This window comes from Synchiropus splendidus, chromosome 6, assembly GCF_027744825.2.
Source record: "Synchiropus splendidus isolate RoL2022-P1 chromosome 6, RoL_Sspl_1.0, whole genome shotgun sequence".
NCBI lineage: Eukaryota > Metazoa > Chordata > Actinopteri > Syngnathiformes > Callionymidae > Synchiropus > Synchiropus splendidus.
The window spans coordinates 26,480,921-26,502,441 of NC_071339.1; the positions used below are offsets into that span (position 1 = coordinate 26,480,921).

Genomic DNA, 21,521 nt, shown 5'->3' on the forward strand with positions numbered 1-21,521 from the left:
TTCGCTTGTTTTGTAGTTACAGTCATCTTTAAATTCGCTATTTCAATATGAACTGCTTTTATTTGGCTGCTAGCACTGCAGTCACACTGCATCGCCACTAAGGGGCAGCATCGGTGTCAAACTTAAATTTAGGAGTATTTGTACAGTTAGGCTTAATTACCGACATTGGCAACAAAATTTGTAAAAATGACACATATTCTTTAATTTTTGGATTAAAACAAAGTCAGGCAGCGATGCCACAACAGTCTTTGTCACATTTTCAGCTTGTTTCACTTCCCGAAGTCCATCTGAAATCCACACGAAGTCCTGGGTACTACGCTCCATTTTTATGACTTCCTGGTTGCATATCCGAACTTCCACAGTCGTCCTTTCTCGTGCTTGCTGTGGCTTCTCCGAGGTCCTAGTTTCTTCTGCTATAGAATAGTGGTGTGGGTCTCTTTGTTCTGATAGGCCTCCTCCTCACTCTCACAGAACAGCTGGTCCATCCTCTGGAAGGCAACGTGACCCTTTTTACCTGCCAATGGCACAAGACAATCATTTAGGATTTTGAGGTGTGAGCTGTGGCCGTTGCTGTCGTGTTGGTACCAAATGAGAGGATGGTTTCTCTGGCGGCAGCGCGGACGTCTTCGTCTTCAGATCTCCAGAGTTCTGCGATGTGGTCCACACTCTCTGTCGCCTGTGGGGTGAAGAAAAGACACTGAATTGTTTGTTGTAATGCGGCCATTGTGTTGACCTGACCCAAAGGATGTAGTGCTCGGTGGCTATCCAATGTGGTCCATAACAAGGTTCTATAAATGAAATACCGACCTTGTTTCAGGTGTTCACAATGTTAAGGATCATTGCTCACCTTCAGATACTTGAGGGCCAGACACGAGCCGTGTTGGATGTTGATGTCTGGGTCCTTCAGACGCTCAGTGAAGTAGATCAGAGCCTGCACGTGAATCTTTGGCTCAGACAAACTGCTGCTCTTGATTCACACGAGTGAGTGGACGCTCACCTTTCTCCTGAAGCTCCTGCAGGCGGCCGCCCTGCTCACACACTCGGCTGCGGATTTGCAAATTTTGTGATTGGCGTCGGCCAGGAGGAGAGCCAGTGTCTGCAGGGTGCAGTTCAGGGGGAAAAGCCTGGACAAGCTCCGCCCCTTCAGTCTGTTTAAAGCCTGCCTCCTATTGGGGCCCTGAAGGGCGGACAGGAAGTGCTCTGGAACAGATGGAAAGCATGACTTTGCACAAGGGTTGGATTGTGGAGACAGACGAGAGGTCAGGAGAGGAGTAAGTATGCACTAATAGATCATGAACTTTAGGGATAGCCATCCAGCAACAGCGCCAATTGAGAAGGTCACCTTCTTTAGAGAGACGAGAGATGTGACCCCCGAAGTCCAGGACACTCCAGCGGTTCAGATACACAGAGAGCTGGAAGATGGTGACTCTCTCTGGACTGCAGACCGACTGAGGACAAGGAACTGTCCTGCAGGGTGCCTGAACCTGCTGCAGCAACTGATGGAAGACTGAGGAGGACACTTATTCTAGTGTGTTCCTTTAGAAGCTGTTGACACACCTAAAGAGTCTTGTACCTTTCTCCGAATGACCCGACTGCTTGGCTTTCAACTTGTGAGTGAAGCTTTTCTGGAGCATTCTGGAGAAACAGTCGGCATGGCAACCGAAGGGAGAGCTGCTCTCCAACATGCACTGGTCCCAGAACGACAACACGTCCTTCCTCCTCTGGTTCTTTGGAATCACTGCAGGGAGTGACATGTCAGTTGGCAGCATCTCCACTGCATCAGAAAAAGAAACTTACGGTCAGCAGCAGCGACGTTGTCTTTTTTCTCCAGCAGCAAACAGCTGATCGTGTCAAGAACTGAGGCCTGCAGAGACATCTCCTCCAGCAGGTCCGTCCTCGCCAGGCTGAACTCTGTTGTCGCCATTGTCTGAGGACAGTCGAGAAACAGAGCTAACAACCACAAACATGAACAAGCTTCCTTTTGTAGTGCTGGCCACCCTTAGTGTCCACACTAACAGAAGAATTCACCCACTGTTTAACAGAAACATAAAACATAAATATACGTTTCCTCACTGTTAGTAATTAATAAGTAGTACTTTGTACAGTACATACTTCTATTTCCTACATGAATTTTCTATATGTTAAATGAGGAGACAAAGCGGTGACATCTCACCGGCATCTGCCCAGTCCCCCACTCACAGCTGATCCGGCCCGCCAACAAATTCGAAGTGTGTCTAAGCAATATGAAAGATGCTGATGTGAAGTTCTCATTACCTTCAGCAGGATGCAGCAGAGGTCGAGGTGAGTCTCTAAGGTCTGGTCCAGTCTCCAGTTCCCGGTGGTCAGCGGGGCGACGAGCAGCTCCTCCTCAGAAGCTGATTGACTGTTCTGAGAGATGAGGCCGAGACTCCTCAGGGTACTCTGCTGGAACGAGCCCATTCTGAAATGACAACACGAGAGACGAGTTCAAGCGTGTTTAGTTGATGTTTCCATGGCGTCAACTCACCCACTGTCCTTCAGTCTCATGCTCCCAAGACAGGATGAGTCATCGTCGGCACTCAGGTCGTGTGAGAGGAAATCAAAGCTGTCCAGAACCTCCTCGACCGCGAGAGTCTCCTCCTCAGACGAGCTTCTCAGCAGCGAGAGATCGTTCTGTGGATGAACACACAATGTATGTCCTAAGGGCAAGGTTCAAGGACTGATTTTAAAAACACGCCATAAAGGTATGCTACGCTGCTGACACACAGGGGTCTGCTGCTGCTTGATGGGACGTACCTTCAGGATGGTAGCCAGGTGCATGATCTGGTGCTGCAGGACTCTGAGCTGCTTCTCTGTGCCATGCTGGTTCTGCAGGATCTTCTCCAGTTCTGAGACCAGCACGCTGAGCCTGAAGGCCTGCGCTCTGTGCTGGGCACGGCCTGGACCAGACCTGGGTATGGCAGGATCAGCAACTGTGGTGGAGGAGTGGGGCACAGCAGAAGAGGACGAGACGCAGGTAGGAAGTGACTTATCAGAGTCCTGGAGAGAGGAAGGAGTGAAACCCCCGGAAACAATGAGACTTCTCAAGCTCTGACATGAGGATTTGCTCTTCTGCTCCTCAAATACCATAGTGGTTATTCAACACAATCAACTGCAGTAGTATTGATACCTGTGTGAGACCGTCTAGTCCCGTGTGTTTCTCTGCATCCCCACATTTGTTCTTTCTCAGAATGTCAGGCGTGCTGGACCTACAGGAACCGAGTCATGAGTTGAAAAAAGTTCTGAATGTTTATCATCTGTTGAGGTGACCAATGATCCCATAATCTTTGAAAACAGTACTTCATGATCTCTTCTGTCAAATGGTTTTTAAGACCCAGAATATTCCTATCACATACTTTTTTGTTTCGTGCTGCTGTCACATCCTCCAATACGCTCATCAATGCCATAGCGGTCAACAGGTCAAAGAGATTATATGTTGCATGCGTTGAGTTGTGTTTAGAAACTTTATCCTCACCTCTGTACCGAGCTGGTTTCCCTCTTCACTTGTGTTATGGGAGCAGAGGTTCTCCTCTCCCAGCTTTCTTCCTCCATCGCTTTCCTGTCCTCCCTCTCCTCTCCCTCCTCCTCCTCTTCCTCCTCCTCAAGGCAGACCCCCTCCTCTAGAGACAGCTGAGACTGGCTGCCTCCCAGACTAGTCCCATGACTGATGCTGTCCATCCTGGTGTCTTGGTTAGATGTGGTGGTGTGTGAGGGGTGAGACAGGTAGTTCATCAGGGAGATGCTTCCTCTGTTGTTGTGGCTTTTGGACACCAGCGACGAGAGGGAACCATCTTGGTTCTGTAGCCCTTGGACCATCGACTACAAGAGGTAATGGAAGTGTTGGAGTTTTGTGTTGAAAACGCAAACTAACTCTTAAATAAATTACTTCATCCTGCAAAAAAAATTAGAAGCTCCGCCCCTATATTGAATGAGCGTGTCTGACTCACAAGGAAGTACTTCTCAGTGAATGATGGGGTACTTGGTGCTGTCCAGCTGTACACAGAACTCTTCCTGCTAGCTGCAGAGTGACGGTTGACGAAAAGAGGACGCATCTTCTCAGAGCTGTCGAAGGGACTGAAATGAAAAGGTCAAGAACAAACATCTTTTTACATAGCTTCAGTCAGCTCAATGCCAAATTCATTTAAATTCAGAAACAATTGTTTTTTTTTCAAATCACATTTACTACATAATATTGATTCAACAGGCTTTGATGGACTTCTGGAAAATGAATTGTGCAGTATATCAGTGGGCATGTGTCACTCAGAGGCTGCACATACTTCCAGGTGACCTCCAGCTGCAGTTTGATGGTTCCCAGCTCTGTAACGTCCACCAGCATCAGCTGAGGTCTTGTCACGAAGAAGTCTGCGCTCGCGCACGTCACCATGCCGACAAGGAGCCAGCCCAGACCCTTGGCCTCGGTCACCTGATGGAAGTGAGGCTTAGAAAGGGAACCTGGGTGAGTGATCTTTGTGATGTCATTGTACCTTGATCTCAAAGTTGTGGTGGATGTGAGGGAGGAAGACCATCTCCTCTTCATCCCATGTCTGTGAGTCTTCAGAGTCAATCCTGCCTCTGATCCTCCAGCGCTGGCGGCCCAGACGCACCACCACCTGGTCAGGTGACATCAGTGACGTCCTGAATGGCAATCCATAAAAGGTGTAGGCTCTCTCGTTCTTGAGCCATTTCCAAAACATTCCCAAGCAAGATTTCAAATGTAATTGCTCCGCTTGGTCTGGGCCTGACCCACTTAGATCAGGGGTGGGCAAACTGTTCCACAAAGGGCCGCAGTGGGTGCAGGTTTTTGTTCCAACCAATCAAGAGGACACTTTTTCACCAACAGGTGTCTTAGGGGTACAATCACTCAGTCAGTCACCTCCACTTCATTGGTCAAACTGTGTGAGCTTGTTTGGTTGGAAGAAAAACCTGCACCACCACGGCCCTTTGAGGACCGGATTGCCCACCCTTGACTTAGATGGACCTATCTCCATTTGCAAGTTGATCTCATGGCCAGGGAGCAAGTTTGTAGTGGAAGTGTGAGCTACTCAACCTCCCTTCACAACATTGCAGATGAAAAAAAACTCAGTCAAGACAATCTCTGATCTGTTCGAAACAGTACAACACTGTAAGAGTTTCTGTTCTAACTCATTTTGGGTTCGGACCTCACCTCGTACTGGTCACCTGGGCAGAGACGAGCAAAGCCAATCAGACCTAAGAGTGAAGCAACACGTCCCAAGATGAGTTTGACTCTGCAGATGAAAATGAATTGCTCGGACTACCTTTCATTTTGATATGCAGTTCTCCCAGGAGGATTTCTAACTCTCCCTCCATCATGGACATGTCCTGCCGACAGAGATTACATGAGTCAGCAAATTATTTTTCTGGTTTGAAGCTTTGAGTGCCAAATCACCTTCGCATGTTCATTTATTTACCAGATCTTGGGTCATTACAGCTACAATATGATTGTAAATCAGAAAATCAATTAAGTTAGTTTTCTGACCTCTAACATTAATGCAACATGGCAGCCATATTTTACACCCGAGTAATATTTCCACAGCAGCAGAGATTTGTTCAAGTGTCTCCAGGTTGATTCTGAAGCTTCCCTGAAAAGTTGTGGCAGAATACAGAAAACGCGTTTTCAGCCTGAGATAAGGTGGGTTTCGGAACGCCAAACATAAAAATGTTGATAACTTTGGAAAAACACTTCAGACAGCTTAGATTTGATGTGCAACTACTAGAAAGACCCTTTCTGCTGTAGTGGGAGGTGAAGATTTCAGGAGAGAATGCTTGGTGACAGTCAGATATACAGTATGTTTTATATGTTTATGATTTTCTGGATTTATGTTTCTATTTAGAGCCCCAGCAGCTTTACTACTCCACCAGCAGCGGTCTGTCTGTCTGTGTTGAAAATAACTTGAAAAGTTATGGACAGATTTGGATAAAGGTTTCAGGAATATGTGAAACGGAACAAGGAACACATGATTCAATTTAGGGAGTGATCTGGATCGCCAAATGGATTCAGGAACCTTTTTTTTCTTAACATTGGGAGACTGTGTTGGGGGTGGACTGAAGCTGCTTGGTGGTTTGCACAATCTGAGTGCTTTTCAGATAGACAGAACTTTCATTATTCAGTCTTGGTTCAATGTAATATGCTCCCTTGTCAGTCTCATGTGCAATTGTGATATATTCTGGTGCTATGGTACCTGTAGACTGAGTCTGTGGCTCCGACTGAGTTCCAGCAAACTCTCCCTGGATGCTCTGGAGGATGGAGACAGAGAGAAAGCTCTCTTCATGTTAACCGCTCCTCGGCTCATCTTCCATTGAATGCAGTAGTTTTCGTAGAGCTCTTCCACCTGCAGTGATTGACAAACAAATCGGCTAAATTGATTTGACCACACTGAGCTCAAATTTAATATATTATGTTTTATGTTGATAGACAAAGCTACATCATAACACTGCTACTTGATGTCCCTGATTCACATTCCCTATTTTCCAAATAGACAAGTATGTGGGTGTCATGTCTAGAATTTCACTGACTGACTTGTTCAAATGGTCGACCGGATGTAACCTCAATGACATGCATAATAAGACCAGCAAATATCGGACCACAAGTGAATGAAAATTTTTAAACCAGCAACTTACCTTGCTAATTTGAAATTCTAATCTCCTGATGTATCTCTCCAGAGCTCTGATCTCCTGTGGGAACAGAAACATTCCGTTTCTGTCTTGGGCAGCCACATGTGAATACTAAGCACTTTGAAAACCACTCAGTTACCTTCTCCAGGTCGTACAAAAAAGCCTAGAATAAGTAAAGAAATCATATTAGGCTCCGGTCTCCAACATTCTGAGAACTCTTCCCTCACCAGTCTGGAGTTCCTTTTGGTTTCTCGCTGCTGTGAGGATAGGAAGTCCATCTCAGTTTGGTGCCCCTCCAAGCATTCCCTGATACACAGTGTCGTCACGAAGAATAATACTGAACCAATACTAGTGAATGTAAATTATATTGCCTTGTGCAAATCAATGCTTTTTTGGGCCCTAAAACTTACTTCAGTCCTCTCCGGAGCGCTTGGAATACCAGATCCACCTCATCAGGCTTCACGGACCCGACATCTCCTCTTCTGCTGGTCGGGTAATAGACTTTAGCTGTTTTCCCTCCTGATATAGATTTGGAGCGATAAGTGTTCGGACCCGAGGAGGACCTACAAGAACAGAGCGTGAGAGAACAGTCATGAGAAACTAAAAACGTTGCGACACTGACACAATAAAGATGTTGACATGAATGAGTAATTGTAAACGGGTGAGGAACTGGTGCTGTGTCTTACCGTTGCCGACCAGTCAGAGAACCAAACCCAGTGAAAGATTTACTTCGAGGCATCAGACCGCCCTCTGATGGAGAGTCGAACCGCAGCTTTAATGACATCCTGGCAACGCAGAAACAGAAAATGAATGTGAAACTGAATGAATGCTGTTGAAACAGTAACCGTCGAAACAGATATAATTTCAATCTACGGGCTTCTCTGCTTTTCCTCTGGGCCATAGCCTGACAGAGACCAACACACAAGTCAGGCTTTTTCACCTAATCATCCATGTCTCCATCTCAAACATTCTCCACTGTCCACTGTCTCTCCTTCATGTGTCTCTTCATGTGTCCAAACCACCTGGACTTCTTACCTTATTGTCCTTTTCTATCGCATATGCTACCTGGGGGAACCACTTTTACAGACTAACTAAACTTGTAGTGACACTCACAGAAGAAAGTGGCGCTCACAAACATATACACCAGGGTGGACATCTGATGTCTAAACACCACTTGAACTCCTAAGTGTGAAAAATGGCACTAAAAGTAAACAGTAATGCTGCAGGAATTCCTAATATTCCTTGAATTTTGACAAAATCAAAACATTGGAGCTAAATGATTCCAACACAAGCACAAGTCATCTGTGCACACCCCTCTGCCTTTTTAATTGCCTGTTTAATTGGGGTCACTGACCGACAGCTAAATCCCCTGGATGTCTGGTATGACGCACAGCCACAGAGAGAATTAGGAAAAGGGCAACTTTTCTGTTGTTGTTTGAAACAATGAATTATGCAAAAGCAGTGTGTGCATTTATACTACAAGTACAAGGGACTATGAATCAACTTTGGAATGTAAACCACTCTGCTCTAAAAATGAAATATTCTAATACTCCGGGGTGAACTCGAGTTTCAACACAGCATGACGTCAGTGAAAGGTAAGACAGTCAACTCATTAATTCAAGATGCCCCCTTGTCATGACTTCATCCCAGCATACTGAAATACACATTCTAAACACCCCTCAGGACACAACAGGCCAGGGGTCTTCAAACGGGTCCTTCATGGGCTGGGGTGGTAGAGGTTTTTGATCCAACCAGTCAAGCACATATAGCTTAACCAGTCAGGTGTCAGCTGAAACAACCAGCACCGGACTGACTGATGACAGTCTTGTAACACCTGACTGGCACAACTATGTGCTATGCTTGACCAGTTGGATCAAAAACCTCTACCACCCTGGGCCTTTGAGGACTGGTTTGAAGACCCCTGCGATAGGGTTTAGCATCAATCAAGTATCAATCAGCCAGGCTCATCCCCCTTGTCACCCAAGTGTCACACACGGATCAGAAGCGGTCATGAAAGGAAGCAGCCAAAGAAGGCGCTAAAAGTGCCTCCTTAACTGTGCACTCATCATAAAACAGAGCTTTACAACGCAGCAAACCACAGTCCAAGGTAAGAGAAAGCACAAGACACGTTGAGCTACCTCGGAACTATGAAGACAACCGCAGACAAGTATTTCCTGACTCCATCGTCGATTCGTATGTTTGTTGTAAACATTGACAGAACAGTTTGTGCTTCTACTACAGTGCCGCTCTTTTACCTCAGGAGCTTTGTGTATTCCAGACGCTGCCTTTTTTTGCCCGTCAGCAACTCCTTTCTCTGATTGATGAACTGCTCATGAGCTTCAGGTGTGTGTGTGCATGTGTGTGTGTGCGCGCGCGCGCGTGTGTGTATGTGTGTGTGTGTCTACGGCCGACTCAGATTTTTTGTTTCTTATTGACTGTGCACGGGGGCTCAAGTGTCCGAACACACCCATGTGATTTTACAGTTATGTGTTTATTTTTCACTGTTCATCAGTCTGTTTGCGTCTTGATATTAAACACTATTGTGTGTGAAATGCGTAGATTGCATTCAATACTTGTCTGAGTGAGTATGATGTGTTAATATTTACCTGTTGTGCTTTACTGACCATATCTGATGTGCGTGCATTATTCTGCAGCATGCGTCCCTTCATGTCCACTGAATAAGATGTGCGTTCACCCACAAATGCGGTAACGCACAGTATGCATGGATAACCTTGAACCAAATGAAGATTAATCCTACAATGTGTTGGCAGATTTATATAACAATCTCTTGGAAAACCCCGGAAGCTCTTCAAACCATTCATCACATTCCAAATTCAACCTATCATCCCCTTTAGTTTGCATGAGCTTCTATTCAAACAGCCCATTAAGAACATTGAGCCAGGGTCAAATCATGTTGCTCATCCTTTTCATTTGGGTAAATGAAAGATGAGAGGCTAATCGAGGAGATCAGAGGTAACAGATGAGTCATATCTGAATACTGTCGAGTCTGTGTTCTTTCACATGATCAAGTTTGTTTTGAGTTTATTTTTCTACACACTGCTAAAGCTGCTTTTGATGAAGACTGTCAAACAAATCTGTAAAATAATGTCACCTTTCCTTCCAAAGTAGGTGATTCAACTTTGACCCCAATAACCTTGTGAGGAGGCATCTTTAAACTTTCGAACTTCTCCCCTCATGTCGGCTCCATTGCTTTCTTTTCTTTGCTATCGTCCCTCGCTAAATAGCATGTTCCAGTCTTCTCTTTATGTTCTTCTTTTGATCAACCCAATAACTTCCTGCAGTGTGCTGTCTTGTGTGTTGACATTCAGGATCAGTGTGCTTTCCAGCCGAAGACTCTAAAGTAAGTAAATCTGCAATCTATTGACATAAAACTCTTTCACACGCATGCCGCTCATTTCTGCATCCTCCAAGGACGCACACATCTGGAGCATCTGACAGATACAAAACTGCACCATCGACAGATACGATATAGTGCACACACCAAATTTAAAACATATGGCTGCTCGAGCATGTGAGCTCAGTATGACCAGACCTGCATATGTGGTCCTTGTATAGCTATACTCGTAGGGACTAATTCTTGGAAACACACCTACTTGTGGGCATCTTATGCATTTGTGTTGTGCTGGTTAAGATTAGCCATTTGTTTTGTGGATTGTTGTAGCATGAGAGGCTCGGGAAAGCAACGGTGCATGATGAAACCATCCCATCGCATTATTTTTTTGCTAGCAGCAATTTAGATGAATAAATCTCATCCGGTCAAACATGGTGAGAAAACTCAAAAAATATATCAGCGATCATGGTGATGGTATAATAATTGCCTTATGGTAACTTTTTATTTAACATTTATTAACAAAATGCAAGATACACCTAACCATATTGCTTTCTTCTTTGTTTAATAAGATAAAGTTCCCAAGTATGTTGCGATACCTAAATCTCATAACATAAAATTACATTACAAGTATAATACGGAGCAAGAATTATAGAATATAAAGTGCTCATTACTATATAGTGAAAATATATGACGTCAAGTGCTGAACTTGTTAATAAACTTTTTTTTTTTCTGGGTTCAATGTCGTCATAGAAGCAAACAGACAGAAAAGAAAAAACAACTGCAAATGAAAAAATATCTATTTTTACATAGCTACCATTGTTGTGAGGTACTACATATTTCTCTTGCTATTTTTCAATAGTAAATACCTCTCTAAATTATTCAGAATCCTCCATATGAAATGATAAATATTCACAAACTTATGCGTGTTTCAGGAACCAGGTAAATCCCCGGAACATGTCCCTTTTATACGAGACAAATTGGGTCATTAAATCATCGTCACAGTACGAAGTTGTTGAATTAACCGGACGTTCTCTAAAATATTAAAGCCCGGAAACGTTGCCCTTATCCCTGCCAAATAAAATCAGTCTCAACGTGGTACAGCTTTACAAATAAATCTGGCTGTCAAACAGTGTTTTCCCTTTAAGTGTTTTCAAAGTCCCAAGTTGATATCCTTCTCATGACAATGATTTCCTGCTTCAAATGTCGGAAACGTTTATTGTATTTGAAGCATTCATAGATACTCGATATTATAAAATGAGTGGTTGTAAAAATATAGCACAGCATGTTACCATCACACACTTTGACTTCAGGCTCAGCGGGACAACTTAAGGTAAACATCACTTAATACTTGCAGAACTCCAGAGCTGCGGGGAATTACAAAATCTTGTGGAGGTTAGCGGAACAGATTATTCCAAATTTCATCCGAGTTGACCTTTAAAATATTCAATGATTAAATGAAAAAGTTAACTCTGATGTAATTCTTCCCAATGACCATTAAATAAACAGTGTTTGGACTGTTTTGTTTTTTTAGACAGCTGCAGTAGAAATCTCCGGTTAGGACCTGGGCCGAGGAGACTGTCAGAAGTGTGAGTGGGTCGCTCGACTTCCTGCACCTGGAGCTCACAGCAATGCAGCAGTGATCCGAACCAGAGCGAGAAATCTCTGGTGGATTTGGGGTGCTGAAGTGTGATTTAATGACCTCAATTCTGAGCGTCTGATGCGCTAAGTCTGGACTGAAATCTGGATCAGAGTTTAGCACTGCAGGAAATGTGAGGCGTGCACTTGATGTGGTTACCTGGCAGTAGGTTTTTGTGTACTAATTGTGAGTCCATCTGAAGTACTGCATAGACATTTGACCAAACTGGGCTTTCAGCAAAAAAGGAAATCTAGCCGTGTCTTGAAAGCTTTTTCCAATATTTTGCATTCTCACACAGGCACACACATACACAACCTTTGTGGAAAACCACTGGGTCCAGGTGGGTGGTCGCCCATCTGGTCGCCCAAATCTCACATCTCAGCTGTCAAACAAATTCAAATGTCCACCACAAACACAACCAGGGCTTTGTGAATGCCTGGTAGATACATCTCCGACATCTGACCGACATCTGTTTAGGAGGGAACAAGGTTTACTTAAGAGTTCAGAAGATGTTCATCCCCAAACAAAGTAGGGCAAAATATGTGTTCCACAAATCTGTCTATGGCGTCCCACCGTTATTGGACTGAAAAGTTAATCACCTCATTTGTGATCTATTGGACATGATGGTGACTGTTGAAGTTAATCAGCTTAATTAAGGAGTAATTCGTCACAGTGCTCATAGGCTGCAGTGTTTGGTTCTTCTGGCACACTCAGGGATGACTGCGTTATCTCATATCAGGAGTAAACAGAGAAGCCCGGAGCCTCAGGAGTCGTCTGCTGCAAGGTGATAAACACCATGATGGAGCTTATCGTCTGTGTTGGGCTCTTCGGGCCAATGTTGAAGAACCATTTTGTGTTGGTAGGATTTCCTCTCACCATACAGCTTCATGTAATGGAGGAGTATGAATAATAATTCTTGTTTTAACTCCCAACATCTCCAGGTTTATTTGAACTCCATATGGACTTATGATCTCTGTTGACATATTCAGGATGAGTCATTCCTATCTGGTGTTTGTATGCTCTCCTCATGTGACACATCTTTAAAATCCACCAGCCTCAATCTTGTCCCCTGTACCTTTTTAAATATCTGACTGTTTACTCATCCTCGCATAGGTTGATGTGTGCAGACAGAATTTCAACCTCCCGCCTCTCAGACATGGATAAATGAGTTTGAACTTTGACCTGGAGTGTGTCTCAGAATCACCAAGTTGTGTCTGACTTGACTCCCGAGACCCACAAATCAGTACAGAGTCTGGATGAACTCTGGTTAGTTTGACCTGAGGTGTGACTGCCATGTCGCGTGCGTATGTGTAGTTGAGTTTGGGATGACTGGGACATCACCCCTCTTTTAGCGTCTTTTTTTGTTTACACTAAAAATAGATTTCTATGTATGCATTTTGTCATTTTAGACACTTGCCTCACGTTTGGGCGGTTATCCCTGATGAGTGAGTATTTGAATTGCACTTGTGATAAAGTGTGAGTTTGGCTCATGCCACTGTGTGTGGTGCATGTTCCATTGTGTGTGTGTATGTCAATATATGTTTTGAATTCATGTAGTATATACGTGTGTGTACCTGTAAGAGCCTGTGTGTGTTATTGTGTGCTTTGTGTGTGTACTTTGTATGTCTACAAAAATAGCTCTAAAAGTTTATCACCGTGAGTTCAGGAGGAAATTTTCTATAATAACCTCCCCTGTTATTTCAAGGACAAATCCTCAGTTGTTAAACTACTAATTGACATTTATTGCAGCTATAAAAGTGCTGCTAGTGCAGCGGAAATGCACCTTGCTCAGTGTTGTCCTCATATGTTCGGTATGTATCATGTTGGGGAGAAAACAGCAGTTCCCTTTCAGGTTAGGCTGCTAGTCCTTGGCAGATTGCATCCTTCACCACAGCAGTTTTGCTGACACTGTTTTAACATGACAAAATGTATGTTTCAATCCTGCAGTACTGCCTTTTGACCAAATCTGGCACTCTCCTGTCCGTTCCCACTATGATCCCTTGTGTTTTTATTTTCATCCAAATTTCAATATTTTTGTTTCCTAATCTAATCTGCTATTATCAGATTGCTGTGCAGGGGACATCTGCTGTACTCCTCTGGAGAGGCCAGCACCTCAAGTCGAGCAAGATGAGCTGTGTGTGTGAAGACCTGCGACATACCTCATGTGGCTAATTGAAAGCAGCGCTGGTTCAAGTGAGAGTGGGTTTTACTGCGTCGTAGAGTGAAACATAACACAGATTTATTTCTCAACAACGCAGGGAGAACCATCTCAACATTCCTGACCGTGCTGAACTTGACCCCACAACCCCCTAGCTCACATCCTTCTCAATTTACAGAGTTGCTGGAGGAATGTTCCAAAAAACATGTCTGCCCCACTGGATATCTTTTTCTTCAACTGTCAGCATATTATTTGCTATTTAAATACAAATTTCTATTTATTTATTTATCGTCAACTCAATTTCATTCTCATTAACTTGAATTACATCCATTCAATATTATGTCTTCATATTTGTCATGAATGGTATTCATTTTGAGCCAATATTTGCTTTCAAAGATGCTGAGAAAACAGCAGTTAAGGGATATAAAGAGGGGAGTTTAGGAATAGTTGATATCTGGATGTAATTAAAATTCAGAGAGAAAAAAAAGATGATCGTGGGAGAAAACTGCAACTCGTCCTGGAAATAAATGTACTATCAAAGTGAGATTGCCGCTGAGAGAAAGGGGCGAGCAGAATCTAGGAGAGGAGAATTGTGGGGGAGATCATGACCCGAGTTGTTGTGTTGATATATCTTTGGCCGCTTGTCAACTCGAGCCGCACTCAGTGAGAGTTCATGAGAAACTGAACTCATGGCCATTTAATGGATGGAAAACTGTCTGTTATTTATATTTACTTGAATCGTGCTTGACTATAATCTCTTTGTTATTTAAATATGTATATATATATATATATACATGTTTATATATTCCCCATGTTTTAATATAGATTTTATTTTATGTTGTTAATTAGGTTTCCTCATTTATGACAGACTTCATGACATACATGTATCTTTGGTTTCATTTTATAGTAATTTTTAGTTTTCATTTGTTCCTCCCCCTTCTACTAATGACTAAACAAAAAAATCTTAAAATCTTTTCATTTTTGTGCTGCTTCAATGATTAAAGAAGAAAACAATCTGTATTTTCCAACAATAATTAATTTAAACAGCACCTCACCCATTAGCAATATTCACAAAAGAATAGCCCTAGTACAATTGAGCATGAGACTGTTTTTGTCCTATTATATCCAAAGTAAAGCTGACTCACAGATAAAACACCAATAAGTCAAATCATGGCTGAAAAACTCACTTGATGGATGATGATCCACTTTGTCCAGGTTTTTATTCACAGCACTCCACACCATACGAAGTCAGTGGTGGGGTCCAATCCATCCTTGCTGTTTGTTTTTGCCTGTGTGCTAGTGTTTCTATGCTGCCGGCTGCCCACTCTGAGAGTGCTGAATGCGAGTAGAACTTCTGCTACAGCAGTTTCCTCTCGTCCCCACTCACACTTCTCTCCTCCTCTTTCTCCTCCTCAACTGGCTCTCTGTTGTTCAGTCTAGGAAAATAGTTACCCCACTTTCTCTGCTCTGAATATTCATATTATTTACATCATCTCCAGTGTTCTCAATCTCTCTCCTCCATATTCCTGGCTGCTTTTTCACTTTGCTCCTCTTTTGCATGTTTCACCCCTGCTCTTTCTTTTGAAATTGCTCGTGAAGGATCAAGGTACGTTTGCTCCTACTTTTGACTCTCCCAAACTCTCCTTCTCCTCCTCGTCTCTTCTCTCCTGGTCCGCCCTTCCCCCTCTCGCTTTCTCAGCTGGGCGTGGATCTTGGCAGACTTGGGGTACACTTCTGAGCTTTGTCTGACCTCACTGTTTCCAATTGTATTTGAAAATTGATATTGTAACATGCATAAAAAAAAATCTTTTAAAATCTTCACAGACAAACAACAGTAAAAACAGGAATTTAACAAGTCCCCAAAATGATGTCCTTTCAGTACTATCACAACATTTTTTCACGTTGTAGGAGGTTTACAAGATGGAATCAGTTCCATTTAGTGGAGAAATATCATCTATAGCCATTCTAAAGCTCAGAAAAAAAGAAAAGTAAATAAGTCAAATCAAACGTAATAAAAATAGTAAGACTCAAAAGCATCCTGGGCTTGCATCCTTCCTGTTGTCAAAGCCACATTCATATGTAAAAGTAAAAGTAATCTGACAAAACAATCCCAAAATTCCAGACAAACAAAGCCATGGCTCAGATGACTTCACCAGTCTGGTGCTAGAACCAGACGTAATCTAGCATTGAATTTACTGCTTAATTTATTAATGAAATTGAACTGACTGTGAACAATGACCTACAACACAAGTCAACATAGTACAGTACGGTAAAGCAACTCTTCATTGGAAAGGTTGTAAGCTCTCTTTGATTTGACCCTCTGGAGGCTCAGAGCAACCATGGTTGCGGTTCAGACTGAGATAGGATTTCAAAGTTTTCTGTTAAATCTGAGGTTTTAATATTCGGGTGTTTAGGAAAGGATGAGGTCAGATATGAGTATATCAGAGGATCGGCTCATGGGGAAGTTTAGAGACAAGCTGGGTAGGAGAGACGGCGGAAACGTTGGACTAATGTTGGAGATTGTATGCGGCTCTATGGAACAAGTGACTTGCTGTGGCAAATGTCATCCACTTGATGGCTGGCCTTGTGTTCAGTCCACTGCACAACCTCAGATCGAGCCAGTCTTCGCCCTTCTGCTCCGATGGAGTCCTAAATTTCATGTTTGATTCAGGCTGATCCCTCGCTGCAGCACTTTCCCCCCCTCTTCCGTGTTGCTTCCCTCTTTTAGAACCAAGTCAATGATGTCACATGTACACATCAGTGGAAGCTTCTGGTTAAGAGTTCATTTGAGAAATGCTCAGAAGACACACCCTTGTGGATATCAGATTAGAGCCGACGCAGAAATGTGTGATATTTACTTCAGCTGCTCGCACATTTTTGCACACACATGCGCTCAAACGGCGGGCAGAGATAAGGAGGAAGAGAGGAGCTCATCATCACATGTCTGCAGGCCGCCACTCCTTAAATACACACTCAAAATAACTGACTGAGCATTTGTTGTGTTTGTTCGCTTGTCCTCGCCGTCCAAGCGTGAAGTTTCGTGCAGGAATACATTCAAGCTGATTTTCTGTGAATGCGCGAATGTAACAGATAAATCGTTCTTCATGACATTTATTGTTGTGCACGGAAGACCTGCTTTTTGGAAGAGACTCTTGTCGAACACAGGATGTGGCACAGTGTGAAACCCAGGGCTATAGAAGGACAGAAAAATCTGCTAATTTACATGGTTTATACAGTGGTCAAGTTATTGATATACCCGTCCTTTTGGGGGGATGTCACAGTGACCAGGATACCGATCGGAGCTGAACTCCCATGAACTCGCTTGACTTTCGGTAGAAGAGAGATGGCGACCTCTGTTGGTTAAACTACAATGTTTCTTTTTTGCCAATACTGCACTGTATTTCAACTTATCCTTACTTGGTAGTTGGACTCCTATATGGCAGAGTGACTTAACCTCACATTGTTGATGAAATGGGGGCAGAAAAAAATCCTGAGTAGCTTAGTTTCACAAATAAGCCAAGGTGGTATCAAATTAGGGACACAACTGACATGACCAGAATACTTATGAGGAAGGATTTTAAAAAGTTTCCTCTCCTTTATGGGGCCTTGAAAATGGATTACCAGGTCATTTTCACACTTCAGTTTTAGGCTCTTAGAGATCTTCTGAACTGATCTCTTGTAAATGAGACATGGAAGAGATGAGAACGTTTTGGTGGCGACCTGGATCTTTTGTAAGATCACGTGTAGTGTGGTTGTCCTGGTGAAACTACAAAGATTAGATGACTCCTTGCTTGGCAGAGGTGTGTGCTCTCTGAGTGCTTTTATAGCTGATCCATGACTCATCCCGGGAAAGTTCTGAACCGTCATACAATGATATGCAGTAACAAATAATCGCAGTAGCAACCCAGACTTCGAATCCAGTGGTCAAATGTGTTTCATAAATATATAGAAACTTTTGCACTCATTTACCTGATTAGTCCAAACTGAGTTAGGACATGTACCTCATGTACTGATGTCAGCATGCCGTGTTTCTCCACCAAAAAAACAATTAAATCTCTGCTGAAAATATGCTCCTGTGTCCTCTGCTGCGGTGCCATGGCGTGATGCCGAATGCTGGAGATCAGCATCTGTTACTATAGCAACAGCCCAAGACCGGATCATGGAAGCAACATGGCTGCCAGAGGAGAACTGCAGCAGCAGCTGGGCCTTTGTTTGGCTGCAGTTTCACATCATCACATTGCGACGTGGTGTGTGTAACTGAGGATACACTTTTTTATCACAAAGAAATCCTGTTAATTTGTTTCTCTGGGCTCAAAAAACTTTCGTGACTTCACCTCTGTGGCTCATATAGAGCTATCAATGAATCGACTGTGTTTAAAGTGGTGCTGGAAAGAGCAGGAACGGGTTGGGCCAAATAGGAGCGCCACTTCTACAATAGCATCCCACATGCTGACTCTGCAAAATGAACCCTGTCTGTTAGGGAATGGGTCATCCGAGTCTGTCTTTGTTGCTAGTGTCCATGCCAGGCTTGGTGCCAGCCTGTGCCATTGTCTGAAGAAATCCAAGCAGTTGGTGACGAAAGGACTTTTCTGACGCAAATTTTCGGGCCAGTGTGGTGCAGCAGCAGACGGTGGTGAGAGCCATGGAGAGGAAACCATTTTTGGCTGAGCTCTCTTTCCATTACTTCGGAATTAGTTTCAAAGTTTCAGAGTTTTTAATATCAAAAATGTGTAGTGATTTCTATATGACTGATTAACTTTACATAACAAAGAACATTTTGTACTTAGTGCAAACTTGTAACTCTCCTTTCAAGAACCATGGTCTGACAGTTGAAGGTGCTGATACTCATCTCTACTTCTATACGGTGAACAGGAAAGAATAACACATATTCTTGAGTCATCTGACTCACAAGTCACGGAGCGGAAAAAGGAGATCTGAATCGACCTACAGACCGATCACAGGCATTAGCCGAGAAGGAATAAAACCAACAACCTGCTGCAAGGCAGGCCACATTATGAAGGGTGTTTAAAGTTTCAGTACACTTTCAATTCTGCAAATAGACTTTTAGTTCTGGGTGAGAAGGAACTCCACAGCAGATTTTGGGGATGAAAATAGAACCCAAATCTGCTCCTCCTCCGCTCTGGGCTTCCGGCCAGGGAAGTAAAAGGGGGGGGTGGGTGGTTGGAAGAGGACGCAGAAGCAGGAAGTGGGATCAGTGGGGATTGCAGGGGTGCGTGGAACAGATGCAGGAGGATTTAACTCCTCCTCGTCTGCACCAGATAGATGTGGACTTTTTTTTCCACAAATCCTAAACCGCTCTGAAAATATTTTTTCATTCATAGCTAGAGGGGAGGGATTATGGCAACCTGAAAGTTGAAAATGATGAAAAAGCTCCAATAAAAATTCTGAATAATAAAATTCTGTTAGATTTTTTTTGCTTGGTCCCGTCATCCTGGACATCACTCTCCTCAGTTTACACCTGCCCGAACTGTCAAGAAAGATTTAAAGAACAGTTCCTCCACCTTTTAAAACAAAATAGTTTGTGACTGAAAATTTAAAAAAGTTGTGATTTGGTTGATTTCAGACACTTTTTAAAAGGCATGTGAGTAGGAGAATTTACTTTTTCTCCCTTTTTAGTTGATGCATTTTGGATTTTTGTCTTTACAGTTGCAGCAGTAGTGGAAATGAAGTGAAATATTAAATTAAATTAATTATATTGGCAAACAATGCGTTTGAACATGTTTTAGTATATTTTGGTTTGTGAAAATGACTTAATTAAATGAATGCATTTGTTTCTTGGTGTGTTAAGTAGTGTGCTCTTTTCCATTAACATTTTCCATGTTAATATATAATATGATTAATACTGTTGGACTTTACCATTTGGTTGTAATTCAGAATGTCAAAGAAGTGCTAAATTATTATTTAAAAAAAAGAGCCGTCTCTTGTCTGCAAATAAATATTTCTACCCACAAAAAGTACGATTCTACTAACTAAATAACTACTAACAATTATTGAGACAATGTAAAATCAGATTTGTAAGAATTTGAACATTACGATATTAACTTTTTAGTTGGGATGCGTTGATTCAATTTTTTTCCAAAGCAAGTAGTGTAAGAGTACTTACATTTGAGTACTCACCGATACCTATACCAAGTACTTGCACCATTACACAAAGTTGATTTTTTTTCCTTATCCATATATATATTTGAACAACATTCCTCAGTATGTTCTTCTTGTACATGGGTGACGGTCACAAGTTTTACTGCAGTATAAAGACAGGTTTTACAAAATTGTCAGATAACAACATTCAAAGACTGTGCACTGCTGTAAAGTGGTATAGTTGGCCATTCTACGAGTATTCAAGCCCGGTATCGGACTGACATTGGTAACATTTCAGAGTGATAAAAAATAAAATATATTCCTGCAGCTACATCAGTGTCCATGAACTTTGCAGCATGACTGGTGACAGATTAGCTGGATTTATTCCTGCTGACAGACTTTAACGGACAGGCATTGCGGAAGTTATTTACCCTTAAGATGAAATGCATTGTTAATTGAAAAAATGATTATTGAAATATATCAAGCACATTTAAATTTGGTCGTCTCTGATGACGCATTTAATCATGAAAGTCAATAATGCTGGGGGACAATCACAACATGGGAGAAAATGAGCTGCTTGGTGGGTGTCTGCAGTCTATGAGTATTCCTCTATCAAACCTGTTTTTCTAATGGTCAATATGATTTTCAGTGTCAAATTGGGAATTTTGTTTTGTTTTCTTTTTATCCATGAGACACTTTAAAATTCCTGTACAACTTTATTTAAGCATTTTATCATACACAATTAAACAATTAATAAAAATAAAAAATACATTGTTTGTTTGACAGGATGTAATGGTTACGTTCACTGTAATAGCTTTGCGTTCAAACTACTGGTTATTTTCCATAACTATTATTTTACGACTTTTTCTTATTTTAACCTATATACATAGGAATGAAAAGATACAAAAACAAACACTATTTTCTGATTATACGAATAAATGTAGACATTTTTCAATATACTACGTGAGTGTGCTAAGTGTTTCATCTTGATATTCATATTCAATGTGTTTTCTATAAATAATGAATACATATGCAAAAACAGTAACGCTATTCCATATAAAATGATGAGGTAGGCATTTCTACTTCATTCAATAGATGCCCAAGCACTGTCCAAAAGGGAAGGGGAAAAAAATCTCAATGTCTCCACTTCAGGTAACGGGAGCAGACAGTCATCCAAGAGCTCTCATATAGGGTCACACTGGGTGACACCGCTTTCATCCTCCTACGGTCACTGACACCAGATGCGCCCAGGCTGCGCACTGAGCTCCTGGTTCAAGCGTCCGTCCCACAACAGCAACACCAACGTGATTCACCAGGAAGAGCTTGAGAAAAATGCACACAATGGTCTCTCAGACAAACCCGGCTCGGCTTGCTTGACAGCTGCGGGGCCAATGGAAACATGAACGCGTCCAGCTGCCCGTCTGCTGCAGCCAATAGAAGAATGTGGACGCGTTGCTGCGACTGGATCCAGATGGCAAAGTTCGGCAGCCTCGCCGCCGTTAAACTTCCTCAGAATATATACAAAAGAGCTGTTTGTGTTGTGGGCTGCAGCAGTGGCCATTTTTAAGCGAGATCTTTCCCCTTGGTAAACACGGGGCCGCGGTGAGAGGGACATATATGACCCG

At 42.7% G+C, this 21,521-nt stretch overlaps 1 protein-coding gene across 2 annotated transcripts; it reads right to left on the reverse strand.

Annotated features, from left to right (window-relative positions):
* Positions 1-196: 196 nt before the first annotated feature.
* On the reverse strand, positions 197-15,408 carry LOC128760627 (RIPOR family member 3-like). 2 transcript variants are annotated; one of them, XM_053868180.1, is made up of 24 exons: positions 14,985-15,408; positions 7,338-7,436; positions 7,062-7,214; positions 6,879-6,957; positions 6,791-6,814; positions 6,658-6,711; positions 6,219-6,368; positions 5,295-5,358; positions 5,183-5,226; positions 4,503-4,628; positions 4,296-4,441; positions 3,966-4,092; positions 3,494-3,837; positions 3,149-3,227; positions 2,776-3,018; positions 2,507-2,652; positions 2,275-2,440; positions 1,798-1,927; positions 1,574-1,738; positions 1,343-1,507; positions 998-1,200; positions 848-931; positions 586-676; positions 197-514 (listed from the first exon to the last, which is right to left on the reverse strand). In XM_053868180.1, the coding sequence occupies exons 2-24, from the start codon at positions 7,433-7,435 to the stop codon at positions 414-416; spliced, it is 2,982 nt and encodes a 993-aa protein (XP_053724155.1). In that variant the 5' UTR covers position 7,436; positions 14,985-15,408; the 3' UTR covers positions 197-413. The 2 variants fall into 2 exon arrangements, with proteins under 2 accessions (XP_053724155.1, XP_053724154.1); XM_053868179.1 differs by having other exon boundaries at positions 6,879-6,999.
* Between the last annotated feature and the right edge of the window lie 6,113 nt (positions 15,409-21,521).

Bases quoted from the DNA above. Each gene is read 5' to 3' on its own strand.
- LOC128760627 (XM_053868179.1), bottom strand. From the start codon at position 7,435: ATGTCATTAAAGCTGCGGTTCGACTCTCCATCAGAGGGCGGTCTGATG. The intron at 1,739-1,797 runs GTAAGTTTCTTT...CACTCCCTGCAG, and splicing joins CAACGTCGCTGCTGCTGACC to TGATTCCAAAGAACCAGAGG. The intron at 932-997 runs GTGAGCGTCCAC...ATTCACGTGCAG, and splicing joins GCAGGAGCTTCAGGAGAAAG to GCTCTGATCTACTTCACTGA.